Raw genomic sequence first — 24,412 nt, 5'->3', positions numbered from 1 at the left:
GTGTTTAAGGTTAAATGGGAGAAACATGACATTTGACTAATAAACTTTTTCCTGTGTTGTGACTCCATAAACAAAGGGAAACACACTACACTGCTGCTGCCGAGAGGGGAAGGGGAGCTGGGTTTTTTTTTTTTGCAAGGCCTTTGTTTCCTACACACTGTATCGTTAGACTCAAAGAGGTTTTGCCGAATACAACAGATATGAAATGTGTGATGTTCATTTTAAAATTACAAGTACAGCCTGCTATTGACCATCTAATTATGCTGAGTTCCATTTATAAACATAGCTAACCACTAAGTTTATAGAGACTTTTTGTGCTGCTTTAATAGGATATTGATCGAGAGCAAGGTTTGAGTGGACTGCCATTGAATTGTGTAATGGCATACAAAAGGCAAGGTCACGGCAACTGTTCACTCTATGCCTGCAGTCTATTTTTTATTATAATCTTTTTTTCTTCCTCTCATACCTAAGCCCAAACAGTGTGTTTTGGATAGCAGTGCTTTGCTAAGGAATATAGAGTATCTTTTTAAATGTTAATTTTCATGCTGCTGACTTTAACTACCTTCACTACTGTAATGCTTAGTATAGCAGAAAACATATAGGCTGATGTTTAGAGAGCTGTTTTATTACACCCCGGCTTTCACACACGTGCTCTGCGTGGAGGAGAGCCTCTTCTGCTCGCCTGGGCTACAGGAAGGCAGCAGCATCCTCCCTGCCCTTTGCAGCCGCCTGCCTGGCCCAGACCCATGCCAGCAGCCGGGGCACCCCATGCCTTGCTATAGGCATCCAGTACGTGCTGGGGCTGGCAGGACTTTCCCCGCAGTTTGTTTCAGCTCTACCTGGCCACTGGACGAAAGGCGTGAGGAAGCTGTGTTTCCTCTGTCGCACCCACGCTCCATGCCTGGAGCGGCGGCAACTACTTTCATTTCTAGCACTTGTCCGCCTGCCTCGCGGCAAGGACAGCTTCAGCCCCTGCCCCCATTGCTAAAGCAGCCGCTAACCAAGTCTGGCACCCACCCCATCCAGCAGCCTCGGTGTTGCAGGATCTCGAGCTTTTCAAAATGCCTTGGCCACAAAAGCACCTTTTACCTCTGGAATTAGTGTAACTGTCTCAGGGATAATTAGCCGGACCATTTCTGCGTGTATAAACACAGGAGCGGTAAGCAACTGCGTGTACGCTTGTGTGCTTGTGGTTTCACTGGCTCATTAGAAGGATTAAAAGTCGCCCCACTTGGTCCGTACAGCTCCTTACTGCACACAGCTAACATCTTAAAACTCAAAGCGTGGCATTTTCAGTCCAGGGTGCAGTCAGAATTCCCTTGTTTATCAGCATGAAGAATGATGTCATTTTGACAAATAACACAGCACAAAACAAATGTGTTTGATTTGGCTCTAGCGATTGTTCATAAATCCTAAATCTTTCTTCACATCCTGGGCAGTGCAGTTTATCTGGCTGCTTGAAGGACCTCCAAGGGAGGAGATCTTCCCAGCAGCTCTCTGCACAAGAGCACAGGGTGCAGACTCAAAGCCAAGAGGGGAACAGCGTTCCCCATGCCTCTCTCCCTGCTCCAGCCTGCCAGCCTCTGCCAAGCGAACGGGACTGTACACTTGGCAGTGGCTTGGCACCACAGCCACCCCTCTGCCAGCACCTTTTGCAGAGGGTATTCTCCAGTGCCCTGCAGATAGCTGCACCCAGTGAGTGGAATATTTTCCTAACAAGGGTAGAGAGGGAGAAGGGTTTGCTTCGCCAACAGCTGGCTGTCAGTTCACAAAGCATGTACATCTCTAACGCTTCTGCTGCTGAGCCTTTTGTTGTCAGCCCAAACCTCTCTGGAGATGGAAGAATGAAGTCTCTGTTATCTGAAGGGGTCTCCCCAGTATCTGGGGTGACAGACAACACTTAGAAAGGAGCCCACACCCTTCGCCCGCTTGCTAATAATGTAGGAGAACTGACAGCATGGTCTGCAACATCCACATCAGACCGGGTGGAGAGGGGTCTATCTGGTTTTTGGATGCACATTTATGATCTACTTTCTCTATTTTACTAGGCTCTGCAAGATTCAGTAGCTGGGTAGCATTTCGAAAGAAAATCTGCATCTATGGGACTGAAAGAAGCAAGTTTCTGTTACCGAAACAGTCTAGACTTGTTCAATAGCTCACAGAAACTGTGATGATCAGCACTGATAGGTAAGATAGATAATGGTAACAGCTGACCTTTTGCTTGATTAATTCATTTCCCAAATTTGCATGACGGAGACAACTGCCTATTGCTTGAGACTCCTTGCCATGTGGACCTCTGGGAACTTTACTAAATAAACCTGGCACATAATTGCTACCGATAATACTTCGTAAGATTAATTTTAGATAACAGCAGCAAACCACAGGCCAGTTAAAACTGTGGGAAATCACATATTTCTATCATCATATTATCAAAAGCAAGCATGGAAAGAAACATGGCAATGGGCACACACAAAGATGACCTCTTTGTAAAGCCAACACAGAGCACACTTGGGCGGAGAGCAGAGACTAAACGTGAGGGCCCGCTGTGGATGGGCAGGCTCGTTCCTTCCCTAGCCACGGTGGCTTCTGTAGGAGCAATGACTTTTTAGAAAGTAAAACCAAGAGAACGGACTGAGGACATTTTGATTACTCAAGCTACAGACTGTTAATAGCTGCTGGTGAGTCTGGTGATGGCTGTTCATAAGGTGAGCTCCCCAGCATGAAAGTAACCCATGGACTGTTCTCAAATCAAGACATGGGAACAGGTAGACAACCCAGCAAGGTTTATATTGAAAAGCACACTCTTTAAGACCTCGCCTGCCTATTTAGCCAAATATGCAGCAATTACTTTGTTGCTGTTATGTTAAATAATTCTTTGAATATTAGCAGGCGAATTCATACTGACTTCGCTGGAAATTTGTTGCTAGACTCTACACTAAACATATCCTACTGGGTAGCCACGGCATGTCAGGCTGTGGGCTTCTCAGACCTCACAAAGTAAACAAGGTTACGGCTGGTCAGTACATGTCTGGGGCATCTCCAAGGAAAATCCAGGGTGCTATCAAAAGCAGTGTAGCTAAATCAGTTGCTGGCATTCTTCCCTCCGAGTCAGTTCTGAAGTGATATCCCGATATGCTTTGGGGACACTATTTTTGGTAGAGGTGCTGGCTTGTAGACAGGATATAAAACTGAGGTCTTGACCTCCCAGGATTATTAAAGAGCTCATGAAAAAGAGTGCAAACCCCTGTGTCTGGAACAGATAAAAGCTGAATCTTTTTATTTTGCCCACCAGCACCTCCCTTCTTATTCCCAGTGAAGTTCATGCCTGTCCTGCTCTTCCTGTGTGCAGGTGCCCTACCCTTGGAGTTGGTGCATTTCAACGGCAAGCAGAGGGAACGTCTCGGACACAGTTCATAGTTTGCAAAACATGCTGAATGCTAGGATTTCTGATACACAACGTTTTAGTTTAGTTACGGTAAAATATAATGGAAGATTAATAGACATGAAACATGACGCTCATGAGGTCAATGCCAGCCAGGCTGGGACTGGGGCTGGCTGTGAAGGCTGAAGTCCTGAACGGGGGCACTTTTCTAGCAGCCCTGTCCTGTGCACACATGAAGCACAGCTGACAGAATCCAGAGGCAGTTCTGCTGTGTAGGGCTCCTACAGTGAAGATAAGATTGTGGTGAAGTGGGATGCCTTGCAGAGGGGGAGGGTGAACCCTTTGGGCTTCAAAAGCCTTATGCTGTCACACTGAAATAAAGTGACATAACATGGAGATGTTCAAAGACTGGTGATAACTTGGTTTTGTCCACCATGCTGCAGGTACCAGCAAGTTAACGTACACAGTACAGTGAGTTAGATGTCAAAGTCCCTATTTAAGCACTTGAGTAAATGACTGATTTGCAAATGTGCTGAGCGCTCAGCAGCTCCTCTTGACTTCTAAGTCCTCTTAACTTTGTCCTTCTCACAAAATTCCCACAAGTTGTCAGGGAAGAAAACTCAGGAGAAATGTCTGCCTTAAACTTTTTCTCCCTCTGTCTCTCTCTCCAGCACATATAGCTCTGACATTCATGTATCTCCCACTTGCCATGCTTCCCTTGTAGCATCCTATTTTTGAATATAAAGCCAATTTACTAGCTAGTGCAAGTCTTTCCGAAAGAGAAAATAAAACAGGAAAATCCTTACAGAAACTCTGTGTTCTGACTCAAACCCAGAGATTCTCTGCTAGGTTTGTGCCGGTTAGATTCCAGCCCCAGAAGGACCTAAACTACATGCTCAGACCCAATACATAAACAAATATTCCTGCTATCTAGGAGGATAACCATTTTTATCACTGGCTGTGCTAAAGAGATTGGTTACAAACCCTAAGGTTTTAAAGGGGCACATAGTTGAGTGGTTCATCTGGAGCAGTGGTAATTGGTGACAACATGATGTTACTGCACAGCTCTACACTAGCGGCAGAGAAGATCCCCAAAGGACTAGTGCCTACGGCCCTGGCTTACCAGTAGTCTCTCTGCAAGAGACTGTCCATACACTCTCCTTGGACGATCTGGATTATGTCATAGCAAAATACAATCAATGCACCTTTGATCAATGGAACAGGGTGGTGACAGGTACTCTTAATTCACTGTTGTTAGTGAGTATTGACAAGCCTCTAATGATCATGCTGCACTGTGTCATTCATGCTGGGGGCATTAGCATTCTTCAAAGGTCAAAAAACAAATCCTTCTAGAAGACAGAATTCCATACAGTTAATGGAAAACGCAGGCCTTGCGAAGTCAAGATGTATGCCTCTGCACAGCTGAGATTATCAGAGCTGAACTTGGTAGAGTTGCTGGCATTATTAACGAGTTCATCAATTTGCAAGTGTACAAACACATGTATGCGTGGCATGGATGAACACAATGTGCACAAGCAGCATAAGAAAATTTCCAGGCACAGATCATGTCATTTCTAGAGGTCTGGTTAAAATACAGTCCTCGGATCCTGCAAGGGATCCACTGGGTAAGCTGATCTTTGTAGGCATTTATCTGCACTCTGATACAGAGTCTGCCCATTTTCAGCTGGGCACTGGATAAGCTGATCGACTTGCACATGTAAGTTTGCAGAATTAAAATCTTTTTATTTACTTTTTTAAATGATGCTATTTTATTTTCCCACATTAAAAGAAGTGGCACATAAACACTGTCCACTGGAGAGAAGCGGGGCGAAGAGACTCTCAATTTTCAAGATGCTGTTTCTGAATTGGGGAAGGGGCACGATAAGAATCAAAGAAAAAAACTGGGATTGCAGAAACCACATAAACCGGCCACAAAAGGATACTTACTTTGTGAGACTCTTACTAGCTCAGTCACACTGAAAACACCTGATGTGACAAAACTGTCCTGGAAGCCCAAATGTCCTACAAAACAAACAGAGTGAGAGAACTGCGATTAACCTTAAGCATTTAATGACAGTATTCTCAAATACTTTACTTTCATTTAGACTTAAAATGTGACATCTAATTTCCCACTTAGCAGTAATTATTGTTTATGTAGGTGGGTAACTAGTCATACAGCTATGTAGGCTGCTTTGTGGTTTCTATCTAGAGGTTAGGAAAGCTAACATGACACATCAGCAGGGAGATTTTTACATGTTAAAGCATCTCAACAGGAAATCTGAAACAAAAGAGGACTATTTTAATAAACGGTTACCTTGGATGACCCCTAATGACTTCACAATTGAAATGAAAATACTGTACCTAGGAAACAGACAGGACAGCTAAGTTCCATAATCGTTTTAAACATTATTCTCTAAAGAAACATCTGATCAGGATTATCTACCCATTCATTCAAACAAAACAAGATTTAAAGATGTACTCTTCATTTTCTAAGGTTACACTAGGGAAATCTTAAAATAGCAGCTGGTTAAAAATTAAATTAATGCCTTTCCCACAAAAAAAAAAAAAGCTCCTAACATTTAAAACTAGCTTTTGAAAAGAAAAATAAATCTCCACATAAGAAAAGTGTTAACTTTGAGCTTTGGACTGTCTTTAGGAACCAGGGCATACGCTTCCACGCTCGCCTCCCTTGTGCAAGGAATGCCTCTACACTTGGTATCAAAATGTTATTACACTTTACATAACAGTGTTTTCCTTCTTCTCTGAAAACATGCCTACCACCAAATGTTCATTTAATTTTCACGGGTATGATCAATTACAAAAGGAGCAGCTTTCGGGCTGCAACCCAGTGTAAGTGTGCGGAGTGGGATACAGCAGTTCACGTGGGACATATCTGGACTTCAATTAGAGGTCTGCAGTGAGTCGGCCAGACTGACCTCCTGCTTTTGAAATCAGGGTCAAAGGAGAAATCTCAGGATAAAGAGATTATTAAAAGAACTGTAAAGTCCTACTTGTCCACAGGATAAGTGGCATACCTTTTTAGGTTGTCCTACTTAGAGTCACTGATTCCAGCGCATGCACACATATATTATTGCATGTTTCGCAGGGGCACCATCTGCTCCGTTGTTAATTGTTTGTCAGGTTCAGTACAATTTCCCTACGTTCAGTATATTCTACCGTACCCCGTGCTCATCACAGCAATACCTGTGCACCTTCCTATAGTGACCAGAGCAATAGGACTAATGCCAGCTGCATATTTGTTCTCCTGTCTTTCTTTTGGAGTTGTTTAAAAAAACCCCATATCCCATTGCCATTTCTACCTGCAGAATGGCAAGTAAAAGAAACGCATCTTGTGTGCAGGACTACAGACGGTGACATGTCAGGGAAAGGTTTAGGAGAGATTTGGAGGGAGGTCAGCCGTTCGTCTCCAGCCAAGTCCTCAGTGAATTCTGCTCCTGCACAGAAGATCTTCCCTGTTTCTGTGAGGATCCTACGGTGCCAGATGAACGCAGTCGCTAAGCTAACAGACTTGAGACAAGTTTCTACATCAGGCATGTTTTTATACTTCAGCAATAATGATGAGTTTTCAAACTGTGTATATGTATATCTTTGGGCATCCTTGTGTATGTGTGTATACATATGTATTATGTACACAAACATATAAATATACACAAATCTGTCATGCTCCAGCTGTAGATAAATGTACTATAAAATATTGAAATTGATGCTGAAATTCAACACAAACAAATTCCTCAATCTGCAAACAAGGTTTTTATTTACATCAAGAGAATAAATTTTTCTCTACTTCAAATGAAAAAATGTTCTTACAAGCTTTTATTTTTCCTTATTTTCAACTTAGAAATAGCTCTCAGATAATTGTAAATGCTTTTGCCTGATCTGCTTTACATGTTACCATAATAAAGGTGATGACTACATCATACGGCTTTTTAGAAATGGTTGCTGGCCATACACAACGTTTGTTCATTGACAATTTCCCAAGTATTTTTAATATGAAGATCTACTTTTCATATGCTGCAGCAGACCTGCCTATTGAATTAAATGATCTGTGAATTAAAAATAATTCTCTTAGGTCTTCACTGAAACCACTCATGTGCCTAAAATTAAGCATATGCTTAAGTGCCTTGCTGGATCAGGGCCAGGACGCTTACTACTCCGCAGAGCCCTTCGTAGGGAAGCCAGTCTATGCTATATAACTTCTCATACTGTGCTCATCATGGCAGTATCTGAGCAACTTCCAGAAGTGCATTCAGCAATGCTACGAACATCTGTCACGTGTTGTTTTTTCAAAGGGCACCATACTGGCTCTGCTCTGGTGTCCACTTCCACCTGCATTTCTCAGGCATGTTCCTATCACACTAAGAGTGAAGGTGAAATTTAAATACAGAAGTAAAACACAAATCACAGCTACGGTAGGACATCTGGCTGATTTTTTAAGGGAAAGTCTAGAGCCCTTTGTAATCAGCCAATAAAAACATGATTGTCACACAGCTAACTGCGTTACCTTAACCTAGCAAACACAGGTAAAACCAGAAATGAAAATGCCGTACGATGGTTTCAAATACATTCTTAGCTCTCAGGGTCCCGCAAGACATGAGAAAAGTTGAGTAAGTTCGCTTGGGCCTGCTAACTTCATTATTCTTATTTTGCTGGGTATACTTGAAATGTCCACTTATTTCTGTAGGAACATTTCTTATGCGTGTACATGTAATAGTAATCATTAAACAACAGCACGCAATGAGAGTGATTAGATTTTCATCCTTCAATACTGAAAATAAACATTTCACAAATGAAAGGTGAATTTCACAATTCTCCAATTTGTTATTTACTTATAAACATTAGGAAATCAGGGACTCATCTCGCCAATCATTAATAATATCGATACCCATAAAAGCAATGCCCTTGGCTTAGAGTTGTATCTTGAACTCAATTCGCTGCACGGTTGGTCTGCGAATTCACAGTTCAGTAGAACTCCATGAAAGTTTAAAGGTTTGCCTGGATGGTTCTGATTGCAAATCCAGGCCTAAGACTGTAGCTTTTGCTGAGCTGTGATAACAGTGCAACAAGAAAATGAGAGAAACAGGACAAAGAAGCTAGACATGTAAAAGAAGAATGACTGGGAAATAGCAGGATTGACAAAATATGTGAAGTAAACATTTTGCGCCTATTAACAGGGGTCAAAATGCAAAAATATATCAATTTGGCTGTTCCACTTAATTCTGAATGAGAAAAAAATAGGTGAAGTCAAGCAATTACATATGCAGATGTTAGCATTAAAGAGCTCCTTTACTGAAAAGATGATTAAACATCTTGAAAGCTTGCAAGATTTACTTTTCATATGGCACTTTACTGAAATACGTGCACTGTGATACTTTTGCTAAATATCCCAAAGATAGGACATTGAAATTGCTGTATATGATCTGGTTATCTCCACAGCTTTGTGCGACAGTCACATTTTGGTAGTAAAGCAGGTGTTCAAAATGAGGATGAGAGAATTTTTACTCACTTTATAAAAAACTAACAGAGCTCATTCACTGAAGTTCTGGGTATAAATTAAGACACCTGGCTAGCCAAGGCAGGCCCTGACTCAGCAAAGCAGTTAGAGCACGTGCTTAATTTTAATCACATGCTTGACTAAAGCACATGCTTATTTGCCCTGCCAAATAAAGATGGGCTGACAAAGTTAAGCAGGTATTTAAATATATTGTTGAATCATTGCCTTCAACCCAAGTCTAGGTCCAGCTAGGAGTTAACTCATTACACCAGACCTCACGAGGATGATTGTTCTTCCCCCAAGGGGGAAAAAACCCCAGGCTAATAAGACCAAATTGAATAAAGCAGATCAGGATACTAACTAATAAGTAATATGCCATTACCCAGTCGCATGTTTGGTATAGCATACAAACACAATGCAACGCTATCATAACAAGTACCACATGAAAAATGTTTTCCCATAACTTGATGACTGCTTTAATTGGGGAGAAAATTCATAATGCGATTTACATATTCTTCTTTTCGAACCCAGTAAAGAAGCCAGAAGAAAAGGCTTGAATTGCTGGAGCCTAATTCTGATCTCAAAGAAGTTTTAAACAAGTCTTTCTACACTGATCAAATAGAGTTTCACCTAATTTTCTCCTAATTTACACTGGCAGAGGAGAAATCAGGATTAGGACTTGTTGTCTAATGCTATTTGTTTTGAATTATTAAGCAAACATTCCTATTTCAATGAGTAAACGTGTACAAAGGCAACTAACCTTCGTCCTAAAATCTAGTTTACAGGGAGAGTATTGTCTGCTTTCCCAATTAATGCTGTAAAAAGGAGTCTCAGACGTTGAGCTACCAATCAAGAGCTTGTGTTGTAGCTTGAGAAAATCATGACTGATGCAATTACTTTTATGTAGAAAGTCTGAATATGGTCTATAGGTTAAAGTTCATCGGGTTATTGTTCCTTAATTGAATATCAGAAGATGTTTTCAAGGTGCTCAAGGTATTATTGTTATTTAATTAGCAGGCTTCCTTGTGTAATCCAACAGTATTATTTTTATTATAAAATCGTTAGATCGCACCATAAATATACAAGGTATTTTCTAAACAGAGATACAGCTGGTTTCCTGAAATCCAAGCTTAAATAAAACTGGGAAAGAGTTACTCCTCTGAAGATGAAAAAGTCCAAATCCAGTTATTTCTCTTCCACTACAGTCCGAGTGGCAATGTATTAAGCTTTGGAGAACAGCTTTTTGGGAGACTTTTATTCCTTTTCAGTGTTTTGAAATTACGCGAGTCCCCCAAACTAGCACTGAAGCCCTTTCTAAAGCCTTTTTCATGTTCAGCATCTCACTATACATAGCCATCTTAAAACCTTAAAATAGTAATAATCAATTAGGGTCTCAAGCCTATTATCTTAACCAAATGCCTGATTAAAAGAAAAGCTCTCTCTGCTCAAAGTGCAACTTGATTCCTTTTGGGTTTATCCTCTATCTAGATAATCCCATGTTTCACAAACAATGTGGAGCAATAATATTGATTAGAAAATTAACGTCTGTATCACACAGCACATGCAGGCCTTGAGAGAGGGGATGTTATCAGAGGGAACGCGGATCACCTCGAGGGCTCCCAAAAGGTTAGCTGTGCCACGGCTGCACTGGCTCAGGAGGGTGGGAGTGATAGCGTTAGTCCTAATCTGCGTTCTCCAGCAAAGAGAAAGGACAGAATATGCGCGCTTCGGTCAAGACCTTCATAACATTTATACTCTGCTTAATTGGAAGGTGAGTTTATTAAGCCTGGGCTGACCCAGCCGCGGCAGCCCCACGACCGCACTCCCTTCCAGAAACACATCCCTCTGCCCAGGCGCAGGGTCCTGCAGGCAGTGTGGCACCGTGGCTGCGTGCCACGTGCTCGCGCAGGGAGGAAGGTGCACCTCGCTTCTGGGAAGCGTCCGCCTCCAGGGCAAGTCTGGGTGGCTGGGGGGAGCACCCCGGGCTGAGACCAGCCCCTGCCCGGGCGCTCGTACCTGCTCACCCTGCCCGGGGTAACAGCAGTGGAGTCCACCAAGAGGTACTTGGTCACTGCCCCACGCTGGAAATGGAAAGCTAGATCCAGGGGGCCAGACCACATACGCTAACTTCGCATCTAAAACAAATGTGGAGGTCGAAGAGACCGTCTGTCCCAGCTACAACGCTCTGTCCAAGTGAATGTCTCTCCCATTCAGATGGAAGACAGCACGAGGGAGCTGAACGCAGGCCTGAATATCGCACATAACTGGAACGAAATCTGCATTTACCAACAGACCCCAAATACCAATCTCCTGAGCTGGCACAACGGCCTCATTTTAATTGCTTTGTACAAAATGCAGTCCTCAAATTTGTAAGTGATAAACCTTTAATGGTAAATTATACCACATTTTTAATTCATGGACTTTTTATAGAAGAGTTAAGCAAGATATTATACTTTAAAGGTGATACAGAAACCTCTCTTGTTCCCTGACAAATGCTCCCACTTCCACTTTGGCTTGTTATTTCCGATTTAATTTTAATGCCACAGCAATAGTTCACCTTGGACAAATTACACATTTTCTTATGAAATAACTGCTGGGCCACTTGTCAGATACGCCGTTATTCTCTCCGGCTCGCCTACCTGCCTTTGGCTGAGGTTTTAAGAAGCACTAGAACTTTCTTTGTGGCCCATAGCAGGATGGATTAGACCGTCCAGGGCATGTCGTGTTAGTACAATAGAGGAACACTTTTAAGACTTTAAAGTCATGTAATACAATTCTAGGCTGGATCTTTCTTGTTAAAAAAAGTAGAATGGGAGTGATTGAAAGAGAAAAGGGCCAATATTTGACAACAGAAATCAGCATAACCTCCTAACAGCGGCAGTCATGGATGACTGCCCTTTGACCCGGGGAGATTATGTGGGATTTCAATGACAACAGCTGGAAGTGAGCATGTGAGAATAGAGAACACAGATCTGAGGCCTCCTACAAAAGACTGCACAATCCCTGCCCAGATCTGAGTGTTGATTAGAAATTGTTTCCTGGTCCTGGCTTAATAGAGTGTGATAATGGAAGTTTTGTTAACCCTTCACAATATGCAAAACCATTGGTAAATGATTTGCCTTTTTGGGTTTTAGCTAAAATGGCTGGATCTAGCAGACAGTAAAATTGTGAAGCGCTGCTAGTTTTCTGATACCAGTGCTCAAGTTCAGCTCTGTTTCCATACGGTTTGCATACTGTCGGTGGCCATCGGGAATCAACATCTCAAGGTGCTGGGAGGTGGCTTGGAGAAAGGACTCTCACACCTTCGCTTGGGAATCTACCCGGCCCGCCACGACGGGCGTTCTCCCGAGGTGAATCAGAACAGAAATACACATGTAGTGTCTCACTGCGCATCACCTTTCGTACTCATGCCGTTTTAGAATCTCTAATAATAACAACGGTAATTATTATTTCAATATGTGTCATGTCTGGGTAACAAATTAATAAATGTGGACCGGAGCGAACGTGGCATCAGGCTGGCTGTGTCACCAACAGCCTGATCCTGCACGGATCCACGGCAGCTTCAGCTCTTAGGAGATTCAGCTCATTTTGTATTTAAGTGCAGAGATAGTGGAATTAATGGCAACTTATTAATGTTAATGAACCGATTATAGATCGGAATCAATCATGTCAGGTTTTGTCCGAGCGGAGGGCACAAGGATAGTTCCTTTCTCTTGAAGACAAAGGTCTTCTTGAAACATTGAAAGCCCTTCAAGTTCATGTTAAGGACCTTGTGCAATGGAAACCATTCCAAGATCTAAGATGTCTGGTGTGGTTTTTCATTTCTGATGACTCCTAACGTTGTAGGGTACTTTTTGGTACTCATGCGGGTGAGAAATCAGTTAAATACAGTTTTTTGATATAATGATAAGAATTAAGAACCTCCCTCTCTACCATATACCAAATTTGATAAATAAAGTAACTGCATTAATACCGATAGGGGCCTATAGCTTGAAAAACAACAGATGTCTTAAATTAGCATATTTCTGTTTCAGGTCCTCAATCCAAAAAGCAAATATTAAAGAAAAGAAGAAAAATCATTATAAATGGTCATACTCATTTGGCAGCTTATAAAATAATGCGCTCCTCAAAAGCCTTTCGACATAAACGAGATGAAATTTACCCTGGGATAATCATTCTGGAATATTTATGGCATCCAACAATAAAAAGAGTAATAAAAAGAAAAGCCTGCCTCCCTGAAAATAATAATATGAAGGAGTTATTTATCTTCATATTTTCATATCAACCGTGGTTACAAGAGCAATGACAGCTGTGATCTCCAAGGTCTGCGGTGATATCGCCAGTCCAGCTTCGCAGTTCGAAGCATGACTCAATGTACACACGAGCCCAGAGAAACCAGCCGGTTTGCCCGAGCTTCCCGGGGATGCTGACGGCAAGTGCTGCTGCAGGGCGCTCCCCGGGCTGCCAGCAACGGGCACCCACCCACCCTCTCACCCTTGCAGGCGAACGATAAACACGGGCACTGGAGGGGGAGACACGAGAAGGCGGGTACTGCCGTCCCCGCTCCTTTCCCCCTGCAAGCCCTTTGTAAAACGAAAGCCCCAATGTCACGAGCTAGGCATCGCGTCAGCCTCAGGACCCCCCAGAGAGCTGAAAAACCTCCTAAAGAGAATAATGTGAGGATAATTTCTTTTCAGCTGGACATTTTTTGATGTCAGGATCATATTTCTGGTACAGACTGAAACTTGGGTTTCTACGACTCGTTTGTCTGGGGCCGATTGCACACGCTCTATCAACTGTCCTTGCTCCTCTTACTCCTCATCAAGTATCAACTGAAATTTTGCCTCCTGAATTTTGGCCACTGACTTCTAGGAAGCTGCTGGCAGAAGTACGGGCTTGTAGGAGCCGATGCTGGGGCTGTGTGCTGTAAGCGTGACACGTAGCCACGTTCTGGTCTTCGCACCGACGGAGCGTGCCTCAGTACACGCAGAGTTTACTTGGGTTTACACTACTTCAAATTAGAATTTAGCTACAGTATTAATGCCATAAATATTATTGTTGATGCTGTGTGAAGAACATCAGTGTGAAAATAAATGTAAGGATATTTAAAAACTGGTGTGGAATACTTAGGTATTCAGACTAATCACGGACTGAAATAAGCACATTTGTTTCAAATCCTGTTTATAGCACTGCAGCCCCTCCCTCCTTTAAATCTTCCTCTTAACCATAGTGATGTTTATTGAATACCTGTCATTTCTCCAGCAGCATGTGCCAACAGCGGCTCACCAGTGCCAGGCTGCATGAAAACCCTTCTGTCTCCTATTCTCCAAGGGGCTCCCTTAGATCAACTACTCACCATACCCAATACTCTGAAACCCATAAATTTGCAGATACTGCAGTCAAAATTCTTAACAGGAAAGTGCACCCATTTTGCCCAGTGTAGCATACTGAAATATCACATGGTGAGAAGCATTTCTCACCATGTGTAAACTGTCAATTTGATTTGAAATTAAAATTTTTGATTAACATGAGCATTTCTGAGCCTCCCGCTGGCAGCAGCCCTATTGCTGAAAAGTGACATGATTTGTGACACACATGCTGTACAGAAGCCCCATGCCAGCAATTGTTAAACCCATTTTCATTCTGCTTTAATACGGTATGACACTGAGGAAAATAATTTTAATATTTAGGAGAAAGAGGGTAAGGGCTTAAGGACTGAAGTCCTTTATGGGTGTAAAGCAGGATTAGAGCAGCACGAAAAAACGGCACGGAGGTCTCCCCGTCTCACCAAGTCATGTCTCTTTTCAGCAATAGGGACCATCTGCAGGAGGCTAAGAAAGGTCCATGGTGAAGCACAAAGCCTTCTTTTAAATCCAGTTGATATTTCAAACACAGCATGAGGTACTTTCCACCTATGAATGCCGAGATGCTTGTGCACGGGGAAATGCTTGCAACTTCAATAATTAAACCCTCTCATACAGGAGGTAGGATTTTCTGGTTTCCACAGCAGTCTGTTATTTTTCCATGTTTATCGTTTCCCCAGAGGTATCAGTGGTCACTGGAGATACTAACATTTATACGGTGAATTACTTATGAAAGAGGAAAGTTTTGTAACTATTTAGACTTCTAAGCCCAGGAATCTACCTCTTCATCAGGGTGGTGGGAAGATTTTTGTTAGTTTAAACAGCTACCAAGTGAACACAAGAAATGGGACGCTTTTGTGGCGACAGATTTTAAGGCTATGATATACGCACGCAGAAGACAAAAGTTCAGTGGGGATTTTTATAAACGTAAGCCTGTGTCACTGTTGCAAGCTGCTGACTCAACTGTGTCACCTGCATATTTCTCAGAGTGGATCATTTTTTTTCCAGTAACATCATGTTCTGAGGAAGTTTATCATGAAACAAGTATCACGAACAGTCATTCTGAGCAGCAGAACAGATTTGATAAGTGTCGACACGCATCTGACTTTTCTTTGAGCTCCTAACACTATTCATCACATTAAACACTCAGCTCTGCTGGACTCCCTTCCTAGTAAACACAGAGCGATTTCTAATTGCCATAAAACAGCGAGTTAAAAAAATGTAGTATTTTAAAAATAATTTTAGATGGTGAAATGAAATACCAGGATGATTCAGATGCCCTGGAAGTATTCAGTCCTGAACATAAAGCCGTGGGCTCATTTATGTTAATAACAGCGCTCGAGAATTCAATCTGCATGAAAAACATGGTCCTCAATAAAGCCATGATCTATAGTTATTATAAGTATGCAGGTTCTTTTAAATAAGTCTTAAGTTTAAATAAGCGTTGTGTGTAAATATCTAGTTTTAATTAGTATATTGCCAAGAAATTATACAACTAGACTCAGAGATGCTGTAATTATTTTAGGATCTATAAAACCCTCCCTCGGCTGGTGGTAGCTAAGTGTACCCTCCAAGGTTACTCTGCAGGCACGCTCGGACTTGAACCAAGGGAGTCCGAAGCCCTGCGGATACAGAATTAGGGGGCTATAAAAAGAGGTGTTGGGTTGTTGTTTTTTTTTTAACTTGCATGTTAGTTTACAGTTATAGAAATAATCCACATATTCAGAGCATGTGGCAGAATTCTCTAGAAAAGCCCAGCGTCCAGGAGGAGCCGGTGGGGCCAGGGTCAGGCGAGGGCGGGCAGCTTTCCTGCCCCGCTTTGCTGGGCGATACAGACGCAAACCCCGGCGACTTCATCAGCTGTTTCCTCTCATCCTCCCTTCCTGGCACTCCTCTCTCTTCACACCAAGGCACTTTTAAAAGACTGCGGCTGGACGCCACGATAATGGAAGCTGTAGAAATATCTGCTGAAGATTAGATAGTATAAATGCGACGCGAAAATACGGATGCTGGGCATGGAAGCTAAGTCACAAGGATCAGCCAGCTCCACCTTTCCCCACGGGCTTCCCTCTCCCTTCAAAGTTGCTCTTACACCTCCTCTGCTGACACCGCCAGTGAGCAAACTTTAATTCACAATAAACCCCGTGCAAATCATGTTACTCTATTTACCTATTGTCCTTTCTATTCTATCACTCGGAGTTTTCTCTCCAGAAGGTTCTTACTCCTCTATTCTTTGTACAGAACAATAATCTTCTAACTTCAATAACTTTCAGTCCAAAGTAGACTGACTTCCACTAGGTTTACATGTTAGTTATCCTTGTGGCTGGGGAGGGAAGAGACTCTCCGCTAGTCACGGCATGACAACACACGTACAGTCTGTCCTTGACTGTCCATGTTACTGGGCTAATGAAGTTCAGTGAGGGCCACCCTGAGAGATCCCTGCATGGAAGATGGGGGGAACCTCACGAGCTTTTCTCCAGCAGCGTCTGGGCTGTCTCACCTTGGGCAGCAGGATACCGAGGGAAGTCTCTGGAATAAAGATCTGATATACTGGTGGCAGAGAAGACAGAAAGAGGTGGGTCTGGAAGCACAGTAATGCTTGTCTAGGGATGTGTCAAGCTTGCACAAGACCTAGAGCACAAAACCTGATGCTTATGGCTGCAGATAAGGGCACAGTAGTCAAACACCATATGCCTAACATGTGTGGCCTTGCAACTCCTGTCCAGACAGCAGAGTGACACCCAGTGCGGCGTCACCCTCTCCATAGAGGCACTATGGACTGAGGGCTGGGAACTGAAGGGGTTGTTCTCGTTGCTTGCTAGCAGAGAACAAAGTGTTTCCACTGAGCACAGAATCTCTGGGTGGCCACCAAGGTCTGCGCCAGCTTCACCTGAGTTACGTAAGATATCTCTGGAGAAGGACGAAAGGGTGGAATGACTAGCAAAGGCACCGATGAGTCTCCGCAAGGAACATGCACCCCCTCATCATGCCCCTTAGAAGCAACACAACCCCTCCACGGGGTGATCCAGGCTCTCCTGTCTCATCGCCCAGACTCTGCCCAGGCTACGCCAGGTCTCTGACTCCTCCAAATATTGATGAGGAAGCCCGACAGACTTATCGACTGACTTCCCAAGGACTGATGCACATAGGGTTAGGCAGGCAACTATGCTTACAGACAGCGGTGGAGAACTCACAGTGTATTAGTGAACAATTCCTCCAGCCAAGTCCCTAACGAGCAGCATAAGTCCACTGGGAAGAGACTGCTGGATGTGGAGACCAGCAGCAAAGCTCTACACGACGACTGAGACTTTCTTTCTGTTTTATTCTAAGTTTGTGTTTTGTAGGGCAGGATGCCCTGTCTACATTCCTTTACAGACTAAGAATGGACATTTATTAACAAGTACTTGGGTGGGCAGCCCAAAACTCTAGACTCCTGGCCTGTGACTGTACGACAGAGAGGGCCACTGACCCCTGTTTGTGTTTACTGTACTTCTACAGACACATGTTGGTGTGATAGGGACGTTCACTTTCTCAGGTTCAGGCCAAGGTCAGGCCAGAAGACGGACTGAATTTATTTTCTCTGTCTAATCTGCTCAGACTGTAGCCCAAAGAGGGCCTCCGAGTTCACTAACTGTGAGTGTACTGTGAGGGATTCAAGATTAACAAAGTAAACAGAAGGGGCAGAGAGAGACTTTCTTAGCTCTTGTCTAATTTCATGTGCTCATCCCATGTGTGGTAGACATGGTGGCTCCAGGGGAGGTGCCTCAAGGAATTGAGATGACAACGGTGGGATGTCTCGCCCCAGGAGGCTGCCTCTGGCCTCTTAGATGGTCTCTTGGTATAGAGGTGAGGACCTGAGATGAATCTGTGGCTAGAGGCTGGGTTGGTCAGCTCAGCCTATGCAGTCCTCTTCCCATGGTAGAAGGTTTGCCTATCTAGACCCTCTTACTCCTCCCCAGCAGTCAGTCTTGTGTGACAAAGTGCGATACACAGGGATGCAGAAACGTGGCAGTGGGGTGGAGTCCCTATGTCAGATGCCCTCTCTGCGTTTAAGACCATCTGAAAACACCGCAGGGGCCAGGACTTCATATTTTGAACCATGCTTAGCAGCCTGGCTCACCTGCCCTGTGACCGCCATCAGGCTTGTTCTAACAATACTCTGCATGTAAGCTATGAGACTTTGTACCGTGACTGACTTTACATGAAAGGCAGACCTTTTGCTGATGAGTGGCAGTCGAGCAGGCAGAAAGAATGAAAATGGAAAAGGAATTCTACTCACAGGAACCTTTACATTAAACTAAAGCAACTCAGGTAAAAAGGAAACCCATCCATTATGGTTTATAATGCATAAACATCCATTTCTTCTCTGTTCCTTCTTTGCCTGCATTACTGAAATACAGAAATAAAGGAAAAAATAATGATGGATGGATTTTGGAAGACTCAGAGTTCAACTCAGGATGGATGTGATCCCAACATTTCAGATTCTTATCTCATCGTAATTGGAATAGCTGAACCTCTCTTGTCTGCAAAATTAGGCAAGCCATCCTGTGAGAATGGGCTCTTTTTCACAGCAGTTTAGTCCCCAGACGCATAAAAGAATGAAAACAAGAAATGGAACAGAACATTTTTACTTTTGAATAATGGCTTCATTTGGGCAGTTTAGAACAAAACTTCACTGGAAGAGTTGAGGAGGAAGTTCTTGCTGCCAGTATGCCCATCCCTAGACACATTCTTCCACAAAGCACATAAACACTTCTCTAAAAAGATAATTTATCTAAGAAACTCCCATTTTGTAGAAGTCAACAGAAAAACAGAAAGGGAAGAAAGTACACGTGGGCAGTAGACACACTGTCCACTCTTCTACCCTGAAGAAATCATTCAACCAAGTCAACGTGCCCTGCTAGATCCACCTTTGCTCTTTGCAGCAAATTCTTTCTTTGTCTACTCTGGCTCTTTAGGATGAGCAGGAGAGGGGTGGGTTACTTCGTCGAGCAGCAGAATCTCAAGTCCAGAGCAATTACAGCGTTAACCTGCAACATCTCAGTTTTAAGCCTCCCTGAGGTTCAACAGAAAAAGAGATGAATTCCCAGAAGACCCCAGTATCTCCACTGATTATAGAGGGAGTGAGGATTTTAGGTTCATAGTTGGTGCCTCATTTTAATGCCTAATGTTAGTTGGGATGAAATCCAAGCCTTAGAAGTCCATATACCATGTTAGCACAGACCTGAAAGAAAATTTGCTCTCCTCCACGTACCTTGCCACAGGCAATCTCTCTTGACATGCCATGCTTCTCTATCCTTACGTTTATATCTAGCTACTTTTATTTATTTTTTTTTTAATTCACAAGACTGTAAAATACAAGTATTCCTGAGTTATCCTTGTGTTCCTGTCCTTCATCTGGTTCATTTGCAGGAGGGAATAATGATCTGTCACCAAGGTAAATTCATTACCCGGCAGATAATGCCACAGTGTTTCTGCTGCCCATTTCACAGTAAGACATTCTTTTTCAATGATGTTGCATCTCTGTTCTCGTGGGAACAGTTTACGGCTGACATAGCAATAGTAGTAATAACAACTTACATTTATATTGTACACGGGATGATCTTTACTTCTCTTTCCTTCTAACCGAGGACGGCTCCCAGTCCTACTGCAAATGCATCCTTCATGGCCATGACAGACAGAAATCTGGATTCACTAATCCTGGGCTGCCTCATTCCTCAGCCATTTGCTTAGGTTGTCATATCCTTCCCAGCCCCTTTTATTATTGCTTTAAATTGAGCTGTGGGCCACTACCATACCACTGCTCTAAGCCTTCCCTCACTAAAATCTGTGGGGTTCCCCTCCTGCCTCAAAACCACAGCTACCTCAGTCCATCAAGCTGCTGTCCATCCTCTCCTGCTTCTCACCTCTTCCCTTCCTCCTGCAGCTCAAGCTATGGCATGCTCTGCTGTACGATAAAATTGGCTCCCCTCTGTACGGCATGGGGGACACGGCTAGCTCGCTGCATTCTGCTATTGGAAATTTCCCGAAAGAGAATTCCCTGATATTTTAGGACTTTGAGGTATAACATGTGGGAAAACTGCAGGTGGTCTGCACCGCAAAGCTGGTCAGTTGGGGACACCCCCCAAACACCAGCAGGTTTTCAGATGGGGACACAGCTGTCAAAGAGCCTTCTGTTACAGACACGATTTTAAGAGTAAGGAACAGAAGTAGAAAAATAACAGGGACAGAGGTCTGGATTCTCCGTCAGCAAGTGTTACAAGCTACATAAGAAGTATTCCTCCCTTACAATCCTGGGAGAAGAAATGCCAGCAAAGGCTTTGGCCCACCGCGGTCTGAAAGATGGTGGTGACATCCCTGTGCCTGGCTAAAGGGTAGGAGGAAGCTGCCGGCCCGTACCCTGGCTCACCTAGTGAGACACTGCACCACCAAAGCACCCCTTCTCCCCATCACCCAGCGCTGCAGCGGACTGGGGCAGCGGGGGTGACTGCTGGCGGGTGACATGGCAGCGAGCCCATGGGAGGGCACACCTCAGGCAGGGGCTGGGGTGCTGGCCGTGCATTCTGCAAAGGCCAGAGAGAGAGAAGAAAAATATTTGGACCCCCTGTAGCAGCCCCATCTTTTTCTTGTGCGTCCTTTTGCCAGTGACAGGAGTGAGGTGCCGGCTCCTCATCCCAGAGTGTGGCTTGCAGCGGATCCCCTTGCTTCAAGTACAAGTGAGGGAGGGTGGGAGGTAATGATTAGAGACACTCTAAAATGATTACATTAATTGAATCTTATGAAAATGGAAAACAATGGCAGCGTGTAATAATAAAAACCCACTATAACCACGTACATCTCTTGTTTACTAGAAGGTGCTTCACTGACTACCGATTTACTCTGGGGCACAGCAGGAAACTTTTCTCCTTTAAATTTAATCAGCCCTTCTTTGCCTTTTTTTCTTTTTTTTTTTTTTTTCAGAGAAAAATAGCAACTATCAGATCTGTGTTTCCCATCCACTCCTAAGACTCCTCAGTGCAGTGCCTGGAGGTGATAGTGTGAACTCACTCAAGAATGTGAAGGCATTTTATAAATCATTTGGTTTCAGCAGGAGGGGGAGAAAGGGAGAAGGCAGAGGGATGATATAGTTTACAGCACATACTCGGCAGTAACTCCCAACTGTCAAACTTCAGCATTTTCTTCAGTTGCAACAGCGGTTAACAAAAAAACGTTAAGACAGCAGACATGAAATGCACATAGTAAGCAGCACATTTAATCAACTGGCACCTTTCTACCACCCCACCGCCAAAACCTATCCGGACAGTATCACAACCCAGAAAAAAAAGTTGTATAACTGAAGATACGGCACTGACGAGAGAAAAAGGAGCAGAAACGAATAACATGAACTGCTGTAAACAACTTGTGGTGCCCTTTGTGTGCAAGATAACAATAGCAGAGTTAAAGGAGTATGTTTACAAGCATGGCTTGCTCGCCTCACCTTCCTCCTGCCCCCTTTTGCCACGCTCACTATGTCGCTCCTGGGAAAATATTTGTGAACCATTGCAAATAAAAGTCTCCTTCTCACTTTCCAAGAAACGGACCTGGTATTTTTCCATTTCAGTCACACTACGGCCAGGCTTCGGAGGGGATTTTATTCTCGCAGCTCTCTGAGAGTCACTGTAAGCTTTCTTTCCATTTCCTATCTAGCAACTTTTGCAATTAAAAAGTAGTACCTGCAATTAAAAAATAGTATCTGATGAGCTATAGAAGTGATGAGGCTTTTTCTGGGGGCCTGGTCCCACCAAAGTGCCCTCCCTTGACAACAGCAACAGTCCAGCATCCAGCTTTCAGGAGCTGTGCATCGCTCTTCATGTGCACCTCTTTGCTCCTGTACACAACTTCAGATTTACAAAATTAAGGCTACTTGGAAAGCACCTGACTAACCCATGAATCTGCAGTATACGCAGATACATAGATTTTTTCTGAGTGTGCAAACCAAATATGAGTATGAAGGTTGGAATCCATTTGAATGAAAATCACCTTGTACCTGTAAAACCAGGTATGATTCATCCAGGCACTACACCACACACAGAAAACAGAGGAAGGTGTGAAATAACAACATACATTTTCATAGTATATATGTATATTTGGAAAGGCCTAGAGTCAACAGAATACCTCCTGCATTGGTCAGGAAGTCAGAACAAAAGAACACATGAACACGAGCAAGAAAGCACGATCCCTTATCGCAGCTCTCGGTGGTGCTACACTCTGACATTCACGGCCGAATGAACCAAGCTCTGGCTGAAGCAGCAGAGGTTTAGGTGCTCATAGTCCCAAATACAGTGAAGGATAAGTCTGTAAGTAGGAGGAAAAACATGGTTTGTCATAAAGTGCCAGGCTGGCTGTGACTCGAATCATGGGGGACCTCTGATGCTCTGGGTGGACTTGTTGAGCAGCAGAAAGACGTCGCCCCTCGGCTGCCGGAGACTGGCAGTCGGCCACCCGCCACCGCACCGCCACCACCTCCACCTCGAGCGGGAGAAGAGCGTGCTGCGGCCGGCCGGCAAATGCCGCCTTCAGCCCCTTCTGTCTCCTGCAGATTGCACAGCGAGAGAGCCAGCACTTCACCAGCTCATCTGCAGAGCACAGCTCCCGGCACACATTTTTAACTTCCAGTGGTTTGACCACAGAGGGCAAGATTTTGGCCAGGGAGTGCTTCCGATGGCATGAGAGCAGCGGCAAGTCAGGCTGGCTTTTGCTGTTGCCATCTCCAAGCAGAGGGCTCCCACTCACTTCAACAGCCGACTGGCACTGCTGCAAAGAGACACTACCTAAATAGATGTGAAGTAACGAATACTTCGGATAAGCGACTGATTTCAGAGTATGCTTTTATCCACAGGCCCTGTATTTATAGTTCAAGCCTTTTCAATTAATACGCACACCCTAAAAGAATTAAACTACTAATTATCACATTTTACCGTGGTTCACAGAACTTTCATCAGATCTAGTAAATGAAATCACGAGTTCAGCAGAAGAAGCTTTACTGCGCCAAATTATGTCAAGGGTATATCATGTTGATAATAAAAGATCACTTGGTTGGAAGCCTAACCTAGAAGGTTGGGGAGGCGTAGAAAGTTCACATTTTGGATCATGCTGCTCTGGTGTGGGCGTTTTGTGTTTTCTTTCTTGGTTATTGTGCAAGGCAATTTTCCTGCAAGTAAAATTTTCCCTTTGTCTTACATTACAGGCATTAGGAAAGTCTTACATCGAAAGACAAATAGATAGGTTTGGGGTTTTGTTTTGCGAGTTAGGCCTTGGCATCACATTCTCTTCCCACTAATAAACTCCCCTCTCTACTGGACAGAAAATTAAAACGATGCCCATACCACAAATAAACTTCTTTCCCTAAGTGCCCAGCTTCTTGGTGGGCAAGCATGGTATTCAAAAGCATCCTTCAGCCTGTGGTCCGCTCAGGCGGTAGCAATTACTCTGACGCAACACAACTCTCAGCTGTTAATTAAACAGCAAGTCTTTCAAGAAGACATACAAAAAAAAAGGTTGTAGTGAAAATTGGAGATTGCTCACAGCTCCAGCCACCCTTCCCAGGACCCCAGGAGGACTGGCTAAAGTTAGCACCGAGGCACCTCTCCACATGTAAAGGTGGGACGCGGGTAGAAGGGGCCGGCGTGGGAGCAGAGCCCTGCCGTGGCTGCCCACCCCCAGCCCGGTGCTGCGGCAGAGGAGGGGGCAGCAACCTGGCACTGCTGTGGGGCAAAGAAGAGCCTGGGCCCTGCAGAGCAAGGGAGGGAAACTCGCCTCGCCGAGGTACGGGAGCTTCTTAGGAGGGGGCTCCTGGCCAGCCCATTTCCAAGTTGCCCTCTAGATGGCCCTTGCTGTTATCTTGTGGATAAATATACGCGGAAAGGAATGGAACAGAGCAACAGAATAAAAATATATTTTGAAATGACTTAGAATAATCGCAGCTGTATTTATGCACCTTATCCACTGGAAAGGTTCATTGCCTTTTTCCTCTACACACATACGGAGAAATAAAAACATATACTCTAGCCACATTTTTATTTCTCCTTTCCTTTGCAGCATTCAGCCACTCCAAGCGTAATGAACGTTTCATGTCTTTCAAGCACTGCTTTGTCATGCTATAAGCATTCATTTCAT

At 43.9% G+C, this 24,412-nt stretch overlaps 1 protein-coding gene across 11 annotated transcripts in view; it reads right to left on the bottom strand.

Moving 5' to 3' along the window:
* NFIA (nuclear factor I A) overlaps window positions 1-24,412 on the bottom strand; it is a 256,456-nt gene that overhangs the window by 86,470 nt on the left and 145,574 nt on the right. For 10 of the 11 annotated variants that reach the window (XM_075508866.1, XM_075508865.1, XM_075508875.1 and 7 more), the window contains one exon: window positions 5,330-5,404. The exons of the other annotated variant lie outside the window; for it this stretch is intronic. In XM_075508866.1, coding sequence (XP_075364981.1) covers window positions 5,330-5,404 — 75 coding nt within the window. The remainder of the gene's footprint in view (window positions 1-5,329; window positions 5,405-24,412) is intronic. 11 annotated transcript variants of the gene reach the window in all.

Source organism: Mycteria americana, chromosome 7 (genome assembly GCF_035582795.1).
Source record: "Mycteria americana isolate JAX WOST 10 ecotype Jacksonville Zoo and Gardens chromosome 7, USCA_MyAme_1.0, whole genome shotgun sequence".
Lineage (NCBI taxonomy): Eukaryota > Metazoa > Chordata > Aves > Ciconiiformes > Ciconiidae > Mycteria > Mycteria americana.
Note: the sequence above shows the minus strand (reverse complement) of the source record. Positions and strands in the feature narration are given on the sequence as shown.